General features: G+C 46.1%; 2 protein-coding genes across 2 annotated transcripts; both read right to left on the bottom strand.

Annotated features, from left to right (window-relative positions):
* Nucleotides 1–71: 71 nt before the first annotated feature.
* On the bottom strand, nucleotides 72–1961 carry LOC124309218 (uncharacterized). The gene is made up of 2 exons (XM_046772636.1): nucleotides 1854–1961; nucleotides 72–1780 (listed from the first exon to the last, which is right to left on the bottom strand). The coding sequence occupies exons 1-2, from the start codon at nucleotides 1948–1950 to the stop codon at nucleotides 630–632; spliced, it is 1248 nt and encodes a 415-aa protein (XP_046628592.1). The 5' UTR covers nucleotides 1951–1961; the 3' UTR covers nucleotides 72–629.
* Nucleotides 1962–4593: 2632 nt separating this feature from the next.
* On the bottom strand, nucleotides 4594–15797 carry LOC124309223 (myosuppressin). Its single transcript, XM_046772645.1, has 3 exons — nucleotides 15640–15797; nucleotides 5561–5763; nucleotides 4594–5475 (listed from the first exon to the last, which is right to left on the bottom strand). Exons 2-3 carry the CDS (start codon nucleotides 5760–5762, stop codon nucleotides 5369–5371), a joined length of 309 nt encoding a protein of 102 aa, XP_046628601.1. The 5' UTR covers nucleotide 5763; nucleotides 15640–15797; the 3' UTR covers nucleotides 4594–5368.
* Between the last annotated feature and the right edge of the window lie 420 nt (nucleotides 15798–16217).

Raw genomic sequence — 16217 nt, 5'->3', positions numbered from 1 at the left:
CAAAATAAAAATATGAAAATAAATAACTAATAAAGAAATATGAAAAAAAATATAACGACAGTTGGAGAAAATTACGGGTACCGTTATCAGAGGTTTATTATACCTATCTAATGAATTTCTACTTCGATGTCAATTCAATATTGGTTCACAATATTGTTTGCCTTTCACCGTATCGTACAATATATTATATACGGACGTCTACGCCTACGCGTATCGAGAAGAAAATACCTGTCAACCGAAAAGGCTCATTCAGCGACTAGATAATAACTCTCGTCAGCTTTATACTGTACCTGGGTTTCTCCGTTGCGGTACAATTAGTTTAAACATAGTGCTCGATTCGAAAAAATAGCATGATACGTCATTCGATAACAACGACGGGGTCTCTAGGCCGATGAAAGCCGCGTAGGGAACGGGAGCGCAACATTTCATCAACAACGAACGTCCAAAATTACGACTTGAATAATAATTGGAAGATTTTATTTATTTCCCCCCACATTCGCCTCGACTCACGACTAAAACCGTTCGCCAAACAGCCCGAGAGACCGAAAGAAAGGGATCGGCTGGCTAAGAGACGTCAAAGGCTAACGGATCAGTCGCGGCCGAGGATGACGATGACGATGACTTTGACTTCAAGCCAAGATCCCGGTGGTCGTGAACTCGGGTATGTCGGGGAAGGCTTTCCGGAAATCGTCGACCTCGCAGCAGTAGCTCAAGCCTCGGTCGCTGCGCGTAGGGTTCCAGGTAAGGTAGGATACCTGGTCGCAGACGTCCGTACATATGACGTGCTCGTCGTCGAGTTCCTCGAGGTAGGGGTTGTTCACGGTGACGAAGGCGACGCCGAGCCCCGAGCTCTCCTCCCAGACGACCTTGAACAGCAGCTTCGGGACGGGTACGGCCCGGTTGTTGTTCTCGTCGACGTAGAGGTGGATCTCCTGCTGGTCGCCGTTCACGTCGGCGAGCGTCAGAACGCCCGTGGACCCGGTCCACACGTCGAGGTCGACGTCCCTGTTGGTCGCGAGGTTCTTAAGGTTCGCCTCGACGATCCCCCAGTTGCCGGCGTTGATGTTCTGCCACATCGGCACGGTGTTCAGGTAGTAGAAAGTCGAGCGCTGGTGGGCACCGTAGATCAGGTCCGTCTTCGCGACGAGGTGACCCTTCGCCCAGTAGTAGGTCCCCGAGGCGGGGAGGTACTCAAGGGCGAGTTCCTCGCTCCCGATTATCCTGGCGAGGGTCGCGCGCTGGTTAACCCTGGTGTAGATGTTGGCCATTGATACGCCGACGTAGAAGTCGCCCTTGACGAATCCGGGACGAGGGAAGGAGGTCTGGGCGGCGTCGATAACCGCCGGGACCTTCGCGTGGGCGAGGATCGTGTTCTGGTCGACGTCGTCGTGGCAGAGGGTGATCAACCGCTGAAAGTCGCCGTCTCCGAGGTCGAACCCGATCTCGCAGACCTCGCCGTTGGGGCAGGCGACCCCCGTCCGCCTCGCGGTGTGCGTCGGGTAGCTCAGACAACCGATGTTCTCGAACTCCTCCGTTATCCCGAGGCCCTCGAAGGTGAAGGTCGTACCCCCGACGCACGTCACGTTCGCGTCTTCCACCGGCTCGCTGGTCTCTAGGTCGAAGCTGTTTCCCAGGCAGACCAGCCGCAGGGACTCGCCCACCGCGAGGGTCACGCTTCCGGAACCCGTCTCCTCGGGGATGACGTAACCGCCCTCGAAACCGGGCCTTAGAATCAGCGGCTGGGGCTCGGCGAGGCCGCCGTTGATCAGGATCGAGCAGCCTAGAATCGGAAGGGGAGTCTTGGATGGTTTTCAAGGTGAGACGGTCCCCGGTAACGCGCTTTCGATACTTACCCTCGTCACTTTTCCCGATCGGACTGCCTTCGGCGAGGACCGAGAGCAGGGCTGCGATGACGGCCACGCCATTCACCGTGCTCTTCGCGTTGATCATAATGCGTTTATTCGGCACTAATCGATCCGCAAGCGGAACCGGTCAATTTATTTCTCCGTTCCTTATCGCTTCAAAGACGATTAGGGAGGTGGTACCGCACCTGGTGGGCGGCTTCGATAGCTCGGAGTGACAACCCATTCTTTGCACGTGAAATGCATTGTCGCTAAATCTCATACGCACATACCTACATTTTTTTCTTCACATAGATATATCCGCGTCGAAGAAATTTCCGTAATTAGTTTTTCCCTTTTTCTCCTGATGAAAAGAGGGGGAATTTTTCGAACGTACGTTTCTCATCCCAGGCTATTGTAAAAAACGTGCGTCTTCGCAGTGTTTCATTTGCAATTTATACTCGAAAACAGCATTCGGGATAAGAAAGTGGATGATATACGCACCTGGTATTAACGACTTGTTTCATTTCAACGTCTATTAGACACCCGTTTAAAAACCCTTCGCATCATGGAAATGCTCGATTGCGCTGCACCGGATGATCCGAAACCGAAACGAAGTCAGCCGGTAATTAATAGAGCGTCCCCGATGGCGGGTCGGCGCGATCGTGCTGAACCAGGAGGTAAGATTAATGCCTCGGTACCCTCGTGGCAATTACTGCCAGAATATTTGTTCTCCTCCTGTGCGTGCGTTCCTGCATGCCAATCGGGATACCTGCTCGCGCTGCGTCTCATTGTCATTCGTTTCGTCGTTCCCGGGTGCCACCGAGTCGAGCGCAGCGTTTTCCACACCCACGTCAACGTCGCCGATCAGCCCTCGCGTACACCGCCGACGCACCACCCGCCTAATTCACTCTAGCCTCTGATCCGGAAGACGTTTTTTATTGCCTTCACCCTTAATTCGAGTCTCGCTGCTCCCTCTGCAGTCGGGGTAGCTCACTCAATTATTCCGACTTTCTTCATTCCGAGACGGACCGACGGACGAGCTGCAACGTCGCCGATCTCTCCGCCGCGAAATGGGAGTTCTCGTTCTCTCGTCTTTTTAAAAACTCGTTGAAAAACGAGGGCTGTCCGCCTGAACCGCCTGCAAGAGTAAAACTTCTTCGGCAGAGATAAATAACTCGATACGAATATCCAAGTTTTCTCTGGTTTCGTTGTAATTATTCTCCTTCGCGCGCTCGTCGCGGTATGGAAGCGACGTACGCGATCCTTTGACGTTCCTGGCTTATTAAGCGGCTCACGATACCAACTCGATCGCAACTCTTGCGCGCCGGGAATGACAAAGGGTTCGTTCCCACCCCTCGATTCCGGGGTGGAAAAAATGTCTTGTTGAATAAATATGTAGAGAAAAAAAAAAAAAAAAAAAAAAAAATACCAGACTTTGCAGCGTTGTGAGAATTTCCCGTAACAAACCGTGTACGGTACACTTCGCGTACGGACCGCTTCTTGCTTGATTTTCATGCATTCCAACCTTACCCCCTCCCACCGTCGTTGACCTGTACAAACATGGCACTCGGATACGAGTGAAAAATTAACATCCCCGCACTGCTGTACCGGCTCGATGCATTCGTTTCCCCGTAATTGAATCCAATTAATAATTCATCCTCGTAATCCAATTACACATTGTTTAGTTATCTCGCTGGAATTTTCACGACGAGCAAAAAATAATGCCGGAATAACAGCCGCCAGATGAAACTTGCGCGCTCGCTGTTCGTGCATATAATACTCGGTTATACGTAATTCTAATTTTCCCCGTTCTCCTCCGAAATCAACGTCGGGAATCTTCTGAAGCCATAGCGGTCTGTTTACCATTATGATTATTGTGCGAGAGGATTCAGCTATTCATCGGATCAACTCTTTATCTGCCTTCCGGGAAATCGAAGGGGCCACGTTCGGATACGGGAAAATACTGCATCGATGTCGTGCCGCGAGTCTGAGTGCACGTGCTGTACCACATGCTTGATTATCTTCTATAAATAAAGGGGAGCGTGATTCTCACGTGTGAACTTAAATGTTACATCGTATCACGTGTACGGGATGGTGCTTGATAATCGATACCGATACCTGGTAGATCAAACCCTGAGGTAACAGATGCGAGTGATATTGAAAATAAGCGAAGCGTCGAGTGGCACGTGAGAATGTGCACTTAATGCTGCCCGATTTCTAAATTTAAAGACAATGCTTGCGTTCTGATTCAAACCGCTGCTGGACGATGATGATGCAATGAACGGAATCCGTGTAAGGCTTGGCGTGCCAAACGATCCGTTGCACTCCAGATAGTGCGATTCGTGTTTTTTCGCCTTTTTCGACTCCTCGCTCTTACCAGTAATCTCTAATCTTCGTTCATTGATCAACTTCCCAATCCGTCGTCACGATCTCTCTTCGCGCAAAGCGGATGCCGAGATAAGTTATCCGTCCGCTTTGATTACAGGTTCTCGTGACACTTTGAGTTTGATGCGGATTGACGGACGTTTAGAAGAAAAAAAAAAAAATAATACATATCAACGATATGTTTCTCGAATATTTTTTCGCCTCGCTCATCGAGCGATTCGACGTGACTCCGCACCGCCGCCGGTTTACCCTCATTTTCTTTATTTTGGTAACATGGAAGGCAGGCATTCTCAGGCAGGTGACAAATTAATACAACGAGTACGATTAACTTGTTAAGATAAAATGGTTGAAAGATATCTGATTAGATTGATTCTGGTTTTTATTTAAACGTCAAATAGCTTTAATACATATATATATGTGTCTATATATATATGTATGTATATAATATATTTATTTGTATAATGTATAATAATACTGCGGTTGATTTGTTAATTGTATATGTAAAATAGATAACGTACGTGTGTCGAGGTGGTTGGTGCAGATAACAATACGAACTTTCGAATACGATACGATGTTACGTAGGTATTTGACAGGTTTATTAGCTCGTTCAGCGTGTGTAATTAAATGTAAATACTGACTAGGATCGTCACGACGCGAATGTTCAAGAGTAAACGCAAATACGTAACGAGGCACGTCAGCTTTTGCCGTGCCAGTTGAAGAATTATCTTATATTTTGTGCTGCCGTAAAAAATGCATACAGCGGCTGTTCCAGAGATAAGTACACAGGAAAAGATGATTTTAGGACCTGATGAAAGATTCGTCAACGAACTTTTGCTCCTATATCGCGTTGCTTCAACCTTCAACCTTAGATTTTGATAATTGACGTTATTTCTCTCTTCGCGCGTTCATTGAACGATCGGTGTTGTGATACTGGGTGGTGTTGTTGAACGTAAAAGCTAAGTAGTGTTATATTCTCGACATTGAAACGCGTCGTGACAAAGAAATTACGACGTGAACAATAATTGTGACTTGTTGAAATTTGTTTGAAAAATTTTCTGCCGGAAATAGAGGGTCGGGAGATTTGCTGCGGGCGTCGTCTTCCGTCTTAGGAATAAGCGCGGTCAGCGGCTTCCCGACGCCTAGCGTCGCCTCCCGAAACGCAGGAAGACGTGGTCGACGTCCTGACGTTTCACTCCGCTGTCAGGCAGGGGGACGTTTCCGTGGATAACCGGGCCAGAGTTGTACGCTGAAAAAGTATCAACATTTTTATAAAGGACTCTCGATCGTCCGAGCGACCGTTATGTCGACGGAGGCGAAACGTCGAGACTCACTTTTTTCGTCGAGGTAGGTTTCCATGGCGGAGCCCAGCTCGTAGATGGTCGAGAGGGCCGCGCAGACCTTGCGAATCCTCGGTGGGACCTCGTCGAGAAAACCGGGACTACACTGCGCCGGGGGAAGGGCGGCAGCCTCGCCGGACATCAGGGCGGCCGAAGTCAGGCAGACCAGGGCGAGTATTCCTGTGTTGCACCTCATCCTGCGGGAGGGGGACATTCGACGAATGTCGAAGAAGAAAGGTCAGGCTGGGCTGGGTGGATGTTTAGATTTTTTGCTTCTTGGCCGAGCTCGCGATATTGGAAGGACAGAGGATCCGGATGTCCGTGAGTTATAGTCGGTTCCCGGGTGAGGTTGAAGTTTCGAATTTGACAAGGTCCGAAAGCGCTTGATTCCGAATTATTTGGTCGCGAAACTTGAAGTAAAGAAATCAAACTTTGAAGACACAACAAAGTTTCGAATGGTCGGAAACCCGACGGCTCAAAGTTCCGAGATGCAGGATTAAGAAAATTCAAGTTACGACAGGGCAAAGTTTCGAAAATCAAGGCTTTCATAGAGTAAAATTACAAAAGTCAAAATATACTCGCAAAGCGTAGCTTGTTCAACAAGTGGGTATCAAAAATCGGAATGACCTGGATTTTTACCAACGTAAAAATATCTAAAATTCAAAACAAAGAAAGATTAAAGTGGTGAAATTTTGATGAAGCCAGAAATTCACAGAACTGAAAATCTTCGAGCACTCAGAATTTAGATAAAATTTTCACATTTTCTCGTTTTCGCACTTTCGAAACTTTGACTTGTCGGAGTTACGCCCTGTCGGGATTTCGTCCTTCCGATATTCGGCGCTTTCGAAACTTTCTAAATTCGGAATTTCAACCCCGTTCCTCGTTTCCGAATGCCGGGTGTAATTAAATCCGCGTGACAATTCGCAAGCCTTTATAATTTTCCGAGCACTTTCGCAGGAGGGTTGAAACAAGGGGATGAAGGTTGATCGCTGCCCTCTTTTCGTCCGATACAACCGTCGCCTTGTTGTCGCGAAACTTTCTCCGCGGATCGTTTATAACTTTATTGATCGACGGGGCGACGTCAACAGGTGGTCGTCATCTGGCGACATTCGGTAAATCAACGACATTAATACAACGGCCCGGTTTTTCGCACGGCTAGGCTTCCGACTAGATTCAACGAAACGAATGACGTCAAGTAATTCAAAAGCTACGTAGAAGTCTACCTTGTGTCCCGTAAACGCTGTTATGCAATATCCGTTTAAGGCAACTTTTCACCCGGGAACGAAAATTGCAGTGAACATCGTTCCGCTTCTTCTCTCACCTCGTACTTCAAACGCTTCCAAGTCTGCGATATTTAAACGCTGCTTCGTCTCGCGACAACGGAGTCAGGATAGCAGTCGAAGATATTGCCGTCGTAAGATTTCCTCTATTGGTTACTATTTCTCAATTCAATAAAGAATATCACGAAGGTACGGCTCACCCCGATGTATATAATACAAGTTTCCGCGCAACGCGAATGTAATCGAGTAGGTAAAACGTAGGTACGTACCTACGATCGCTTGGTAATATTTCTGACCTTCGCGTCTCTCTAGACCCGCTATAATAGCTGTATGAGATATGTGATAATAAGACGCTATCCGAGCGGAAGGCACGAGAGAAAGTGGAATTTAAAGAGCGTAACAAAACTGGGCGTGCTCAATCGTGCGAATCGGCGGCCCGGAGTCAGCGTAGGGATTTTCCCGTCTCTGCAGGCGAGCAGCCCTCGGAAATGCAGGCTTGTACACAAAAGTCTAATCTTCTTTAAGCTCACGGCTCGACTATCCCGGGCGATGTCAGGAATTTAATTACCTCAGCGAGTCCGTTTTTATGCGACGGACGCCTCGTCGGGCGAAATTTGTTGGCGTGTCGCGTGTAAAAGCCTGTATTTGCACATATAAGTGCGTAACATTGGCACATACGTGATCACGATCCGCGACTCCGCAGATTTGGGAAAAAAGGAAAACCAATCCGTTCAAATATTTGTACGAATAGCTAGTCCCGGATAATTCAATTATTTTCATCCCCCGTTTCCAGATATATAAGCGTTTAAATTATACTCTTAGCCATACGGGGTGAAAATTTTGAAATTGCAATCAAATTATGAAGAGTTCATCGAATCAGCTTTGCCGAGCTATCGGACAAATATTTCTCTGAATGGCGGCAAAACGATTCTTTAAATTTCTTATTTAGATGGCACCAAAAGAATTCTTCATATTTCTCATTGTCAAGAGTAATGTTTGACGGTATTGAAACTCAACAAATACTGGAGTACGTAACATGTTTCATTTTTTGACTTCACAACGTGGACAATTTTCCTAGAAACATCTAATAATAATTACCCAGCAAGGTAACGCGGACAGATTTATATCCTACAATTCGAATTGAAAGTATAAACATATTGGACACTTTCACTTACACAATATGTTTTTATTTTTAATATTTAGGACCACCAACTTGTCAAATAAGCGCGTTGGCAAACCGCAGTCGCTATCTAATTGGGGCTATATTCTCTCAGTGTCCCCCTACAATCAGTCGATTCTTAGTCTGTTGTTTGCTCCGTTGCTAAATAACCTTTCCAGATTAAACGACTTTATTTTCGAGCGACTTCCACGTCGCGAATCCAGCTGCAGACGGCTAATCATTCAACTCCTCGGTGACGGTGAGACACGAGGACCTAAGCCTCGGCACGAATAAACCAACCTGTTGCTCGTCTGCGGACAGAAACGCGGAATTCCCTCCCGGCATGAATTTTCGTGGGTGAGCCGGGAAAAATGGGATTTTCCGATATGTATCACAGGATTTCCTAATTGGCCTCTGCAGTCCCCTTCCGCAGGCTTAAATTATTTCTCTCCTTTCTGGCTTACCATAAGCCCCTTTATCTCCTAATTGAGGGCTAATTGTACTTCGATCGTTAATTGCGTCGTTAAGCGTTGATAAAACGCGAGCCATATTAATCGACGTTTTTGTAACACGCAATCTTCCCGGCAGACCATGGAGTGAAAAATATGCTTTGCTCCAACGGAATGCCGAATCGAAACTCGAAACCAAGTTTACAGAAAATGATTTACACGCAGAATTTCAAGCTGAATAGGGACAATATAGGAATATATAAAAGTAAACTGATCGGAACGTGTGTGCATGTAAAATAAAAGTATGGTAAATAGGGGTGAAATGGATATGAGAGGGGGAGAGGAAAGAAACTTACAAATTCGCATAACGTGAGTAAGCGATCGATGCTGGGATGACGGTGGACGCGATATATCGAATATCTTGTTCCCCGGCCGCGCGGAAACAGGAATACGATAACATTTACCTTTTGTTTTCCTAACCCCCTCCCCCCCCCCCCCCGCAGATGAAAAGCTATTCGATATTTCTACATATCTACCTGCCCCGATATTCAACCGAGCGTAGAATACAGCGTTGCGAAACTGTGGGAATCACCGCGTGCGAGTCCCTTTATCTGTAGGCATTTCTACCCGGTAAAATTCGAACAGCAATAATAAAAATAATGACAAAAACGACTGGTATAGAAGTTTATTTGATCGGCGATATTTCACGCCGCGCCTGCGACCCTAGTGTAAAAATATTCCACCCTTGCGCGATCGGATATTCCAAGACATATGTCGCCGGATATCCCATGAACGCGATATTTTTGTTAAGAGTTGATCGTTTCGACCCATGAAGCGAGCTTTGTAAGCGAAAAATGTTGTCTATAACTACCTGGAAAAACGTGTGCGTATGGGGTCGCGGATGGGAAAATTTATCGAAGATAGAAGGAGAGGAGGCGAAGACGAACGTTACTACAGGCAACACCGTCTGAATATGAAAGTGGCAATTTCCGTTTTCTTCCTGGTCTCAATTTGCACCCACTAGCGCGTTTTCCTTGTTCCAGAAACTATCGCGTGCTTGAATGGTGTTTAAAAACAAAGTCAAAGAGACGAGGACGTGCGAGACGTCGTAAAGCAGTTCTCTCTATTCGATGCCTCCCTCATCCTGAGCGAAGTAGGAACTACACGCATGTTGCGTAATTATCATAGTTATGAAATTTAGTTTGAAATTAGCCGGCCAAGTTTTTGAGTGTGTCAAAAATTAAAGCCCACCGGTAAAGCCTCTTTGCAACGTCTTGGGGAATATATTCCTCGTCACGAAAACCGGAGCCCTTTATACATACAATCACGATCAAAATTTGACTAACTGCCTTACTCAAAGGACGAAGTCGCTTCCGTAATTACCGCGAGAGAAACTAATCACAAGGTCAACACACTCATTGGATTTACAGGAGTCGTTCCTGACTGAATTATTGAGGAGTAACACCGCTGTAAAAAAGAAAAGAAAAGCGCCTTTTTGACTACTTTTTTTTTTGGATCGTAGAAAAGGTAATAAGATAATAATGCTTAGGGAAGTTATGAGGTATACATTTGAGTATAATACACGAAATAAATATCAACAAATATTCAAAAATGCCTAATAACTTGCTCAAATATTATTATTTTATTATCTTTGCTTCCATTAGAAAAAAAAAGAAACGGTGCATTTTTTATTCCTTCGTTCACCGCCGTACAGCGGCCACGAATCGTCGTCTCGGTGAACAAACGATTCCGACATAGACACAAGTGAATATTTTCGCAACTTTGATAAACGGTTCTGCGACGTGTGTAACGATCAGGCGTAACGATCACGGACCAACGGGTAGGAATAATGACGGTCCGTAATCTATCGAGGATTTTTCGGGACGCTCGCAGCAGATGAAAGGCGAAAAACCGTATTTCCATGAGGTAAATTTCACGGCCGCCTTGCGGAACAAAGTGAATTCATCCTACGTTGCTTCTCTGCATCCGCCGGGAGAGAAAACCGGCATCCGAGCTGATAAGTGCGGGTTTGCCGTCGAGGGAAATCCGGTGGCCGTCGGCGTCGTTCCGCGCTTTCTCATCTTGAAGAATACATCGACTGCGATCGTCGGTGAAGGTGGAACAATTAAGCTTCAGAAATTGCGTCGTTAAGCTCCTAAGGCGGGCAGAAATATCTGCGCATCCCTCCGCAAGCCGACTTACCGCAGCCACTGTGACTCCCCGTCGATCCAGATTTCCCCGTTTAATAAATATGAAATTAACGTAGGTACCGGCGTTCGAGAGCTTTCGAGCTCGACGAAGCCGACGTTACCGAGGATCGGTAAAACACAGACGCGTTGTCGACGCGGCGTTCTCCGGGTTCGAACAAAGACTTTTTAACCCCCCCGTTACTGCGAGATTTTAATTATTACCCGATTACGCACGCTGGGAAATCTTTGTGAAGGCACTTTTTAATCTCGAACGAACCACCGTCCACGAGATTTTATCAACTTTATTGCAGGTACGAGCGTTGATCCCGGTCTTGGTCGGGCCGAACGGAAGAGACAATATTCGCGACGTTTTTCCCCGAAGCGAAGAAGTTTGAGCTTATGCTCTGCGGTATTGCGAACGAGTGTATTACGTTTTCTAATCAAAGGATTAATTCGCATATTTCTCATCGTGTGAATTTGTATAATCGAATATTCTGCGAGTGAGCCTACAGCCGGCTATCCGCGTGTTTCAAGCTCACTGTACAAGCTGTACCGAAAAGGGGAAAATTCTTTAGAGCACCTTGCTCGACGTCCGCGTTGACGCGGAATCAAATAAATTCCACTCCCTGATTCTTCTTTTTCGCTCAAGTTACTGCATCGCACTGCCGCTGCGAGCTACGACCAGCTAGCCGAGAACCCGTCTAGGATCTAATAAAGGGAAACCGACTCCCGGCTCTTCAGGATTACTTTCTTCGTCTCCCGGCTCGCTCCCAGCTGTCCGAAAGTCTGAACGCTGCCAAGAAGGGACGAGTGTAAAGACAGATACCGAATTGCAAGAAGAGACGTAAAGCCGAAGAAGAGAACTCGCTAAGTTGCGCGATCCTTCGGAAATTTGAAAGTCGCGAATCGTCGTTTACAGATCGGGAAAACTCGGGGAATTTCAGATACAGGTAACTAAAATATTGTGCCAGCTTCCCTCCGCGTTTTCGGTTGGCTTCCCAAAACTTCGAATGATCGAAGGGACTGCAGGTTGACGCTCGCCGATTTCACCGCGTATAAGCCGCCAATTTTCCGATAACGAGGGTGCGGATTCCGGCGGATCGAAATACCTCCAAACGACCCGCGAAAATGTATTCATTTTTCTGGATGAAAATTTTTTCCCTCAGGGTTGATTAGCGCCCGGCTCAACGGTCCTGCTTTCGAACGAGAGTCGGCGATCGATCAGGGCTGAATCGCAATTTCATCCAATCGTCAAATTTCTTTCCGTTATAACAAGACGACACGTCGCAAAAGACGAGGATCCGACGACTGATCCTTGGGTCAATAGGACGGCCATGAGGCAAATAAAGTTAATTAACGTCCGTTAGACCGGCATGTATATCGTGCTGGCAACGAGCCGGCGCGTCGTTCCATATTTTTTCCTCGAGTGTGTCATTTTGATTAGTGTCAGAGACTCGGGATAACCGAGGATCCCTCTCGCCCTACGCGCTGCTCTCGCAGCCTTCGCCTTTAATTATTTCCCACCCTGCGTTAACCGACAAGCAGCGTGCCTGCGGCCGGAAGGCCGGTGAATTAGGCCCGGGGTTAACGCGAATTCTCACGTTGATCATCTCTTCGCCCTGCTTCTTTTTACGCGGCGCAAATAGCTCCGAAAGCATTGCAGGGACGCGTTTCGCCCGGCTCAACCAGACTCCTGACATTCCTCGTCTTCGTCCTCTTGTTACACGTGTTCCCAATTTCGCGTCGGAATCGAATGACGATTTCCCCCTCGCGACTCGAGCCTTTACCTTTCACCTCCGCGTTCCACGCGATCCGAGTCGATTTCCTTTCTCATTCCACGGCTTTGCGAATTCCGAATGGCTTGGCCCGTCAAAGATCATCTCAAACTTGTGAATCGTCGCGCTTGTTGAACTAGCTACGGAGGCTTTCGACGTCCTGCCATGTTTCGGAATACTCGAGGTACGTCTAACAATAAGACGATCGTTGACCCGAATCTGCGAATTTATATTTCCCACGAATCGAGCCCCGTTTTTTCATGTGCCAACCGACGCAGCATGTACGATACAATGCACACGTCCGAATTAGCATGCATACATTCTGTTTTTCGTACCCTTTTCGAACATCAGCTAGGCTATAAATATTTCAAAAACTTCGCGAAGAAGCGAAAGAGCGAAGAAACGGAAAAACTGATCATCAAATTTTCAGGATAGGTACCATGTTTCAGCAAAGACACGATCTTTCTTCTTTCGCCGTTGAATATATTTATCTTATACACGATGTGCTTTAGGCACTACTCTAGGTGTAAGATCAAACGAGGAAAGGAAAAATTCTTCGGAGATATTTCTCAAGTTCGAACTTCTCCCCGGCACAAAGCGAGGGGACGCGTCGAGGTTAAAGGCTGTTAAATACGCGAGAAGGCTTTCCGGTCATTCGTGAATTACTTGCCAACATTCGGAATCTCCTTCCAGCAAACTTTTCCAAATTCTTTGGCAAAAATACTTGGTCAATTCTACCCTGCTCAAGTTCGCAATTTCAGTTCTACGGTTCTGACCGACGCGAAAAAGTTTTAGCCTTTAATCCAATCAGGAATTAAATTTCACGAGGCAGTGGCATGTTTTTTGCTATACACCGATATATGAGGCTATCCAATTCTCTTCTCTGTTTATTTGATTTCTCGCCGGTGTGTTACTCCTGCCTCGATCTAATCGTATTTTTGTAGAGAGAAAAAATAACGTGTTAAACAACACGCGAACTCTGCATTTTTACGTGAATTAGAATAATGTTTTCAGCATGTTTATGCATCAGAAACTTTTTTCGCCGAGCTTGCCGTAGTATTCCGTAGGATATGGCGCGTTATTTTTTCCAGGAAAAAAAATTACAAAGTCAAAACTGGATCAGGTCCTTATTCGAATTTTTTTCTCCTCTTCTTTTCTCGGCTCCGCGTGAAACCTAAACTCATGAGTTGATGTTTTTGTAAAAGGAAGCTCTATGGTACGACAATTATAACAAAGCTGAGAGAAGAGTTTAAAAACTTCTTGGATAATTTATGGGGCATTCCACGTCAAATTATAAGCCTATAATCTACCTCACCCCTCTTTCGATTTTTATCATTTTTTAGTATGATGATCTTACCAACCGAAGAGGGTCCAGGCAATTTTTCAGATTCTCTTCAGCAACTGGTGAAATTTATAAAAAATTGCGAAACCAATTCCGGAGACGCGGTTTTTAAAAATCTGCCAAAATTCACACCGATTCAATGATTTAAAATGCGATCTTTGATCAGCACACGATAATCGGATATCGATATCTGCTAATTTTTTGCAAGTTTTTAATTTGTCCACGTCGGGCTTGAAGTTTTTTTTCTTTTGAGATCTCAATATCGCGCGGTACTTGAAGGTCGCAATACTAATCATAGAATTTGTCCGAATGTGTTCAGATTTTTATGAAAGGCCTTTTCGGAATTGGTTTTTCCATTTTTTTTTCAAATTATACCAGTGGCTCAGAAGATGTGAAAAAAATGTCGAGACCTTTCTCTGTCGGTAAGAATCTCATACTAAAAAAAGATTAAAATCGAAAAAGGTGAGGTGCACGGGCCGCTAATTTGACGTCGAATGCCCCGTATACACGTTAAATAATGGCCAGGTGAGTATTTTTCAAGAACTCTGCTGCTGAACCGTTACCCAAAATCACCCTAGCACTTTTTTGCAAATGAAATACAAAATTACTTCAGTCTTACCTTACGAGATTTGGATTTTCGAAACGTTGAATCCTTTTATCTCCATTCTGCGCTCAATCACGTAAAAAAATTTTCCAAGTATAAATTCGCGCGGAAACGTTTCAGCGAGGGGAACGGGCTGCTCCTAGGTCGGCCGTCGCGTCTGACTAGACGTCGACACTCTCCACTTGAACGATCCGCGTTTGTCTTTTTTGCCGGTCGTCGGTACGATTTCAACGCGAAATTCATCCGCAGTTTCGCGATTACGATCGCTTACGCGTAATTCGAGAAGAAGATCGGAGAGCACGGGTCGAGTCGGTGAACGTACGAAGTAAGCGAAAAAGTCTATGCCTTGCACTTTCTGCCACCTGCTATCGGATCATCGATTATAGTGTCCCTCGCGATTGGAAATCCACGAAGGATGAATCGTGATCGCATCGGTATAATATATATATATATATATATATATATATATATATATATATATATATATATATAGATGTGCGTGTGTTTGAACGATCATTGAAATGAAATTGAAATGAATCGGTGGACTGCTTGTGCGTAGGTGTTTACGTAACGCGAATCAATTAATGCCAGAGGGATGGTTCGGCAATGCGCCATGCGTGAGAAACGACGCTGAGTCTTTGTTTCCGAATTCCAAGTACAAGATGAGCCGGTCAACAGCGGTTCGCGTTCCGCCAACAATTACGACGCAACAAAACCAATTCGCAAAAGTTCATTCAGCCGGTATAATTGAAAATTACACACCAATAACTCACCCTCGGCTTTCGAACGTTTTCTTCAGCGTTCCGTCCGTTATCAGCGCGCGTCTACGACTACGGATTTTCAACTTTTGAGACGACTTTTCGCCTAATCGGTATAATAAGCGGAGAAGAAGAGGCGATTCTTTTATCGAATTCCTTTAATACAGTCGCAAACGCAGACCCGCTTAGCTAATTAATGAATCTAGACGCAGAGATAAATAGATAGACGGATAGAGTTCTATTACGCCCCGGGATCAAAAACCTTCTCGAGAATCTGCAACAAGTCAAATCTGCGACTTCTTCGTCGTACTTCGAAACCTCGATTAATCCCCAAACGCAGCGATATACTTTCATCGTGACGATGAAACGGTTGAATCGCCATTCAGAATTGTCGCCGTTGAATTTACTAAAAAATTCTTTGCCTACCGCAATGTAATAGCGTCAACGCCATGTGTACAAAAGTTGAAAAAAGTCGTTTGGAACGAGTGTATTTTGGAATTGACGGTGCACGACTAACCTGATATTAAAATATATAAGCGTAGCGCGATGATTTCCGGATAACTCTTGATTTCCTCGACTTAAGCTTCAGGGACTTCCGGTTCTTCGATAGCTCTCCGAGTAACGGACAGACAGACAGTGAGCGGTGGTACAGAGAACGCCTTGTCAGCGGATGAAGGTACAGTGATGGTGAATCGCGTGCGAACCCCCTTTAAATACGTCGAGGACGGTCGGCATGCGCGGTCCAGCGCCCATGGGGCGCCATGGGGCGTCGGAGGGCGTCGCGACGCTCGAATCCGTTCCCACTCCCCTACGGCGATTCAAATTTTTCTTTTGGAATTTTGATGACGCGATAATATCGCTGCTCATATTATCTGGTTGCTCGCCTAAGATGACGGCGGCGACAGCTGAGCGACTCATAAGATTCGGCCGACCGGCCGGACCTCGCGTTTCACATGCATTACATTACGGGTGTACCTACGCATGCCGGGGTTATATCTTTAACCGGCTTGAATAGATCTTTACGGTCAGCCCGTGACGTACCTTCAAAATGACCGAATTACTCGGACCTTTTTTGCTTCTCTTTTATCCCGTCCT

Source organism: Neodiprion virginianus, chromosome 7 (genome assembly GCF_021901495.1).
Source record: "Neodiprion virginianus isolate iyNeoVirg1 chromosome 7, iyNeoVirg1.1, whole genome shotgun sequence".
In the NCBI taxonomy this organism is placed as follows: Eukaryota; Metazoa; Arthropoda; class Insecta; order Hymenoptera; family Diprionidae; genus Neodiprion; species Neodiprion virginianus.
This window is presented reverse-complemented; position numbering and strand designations above follow the sequence as displayed.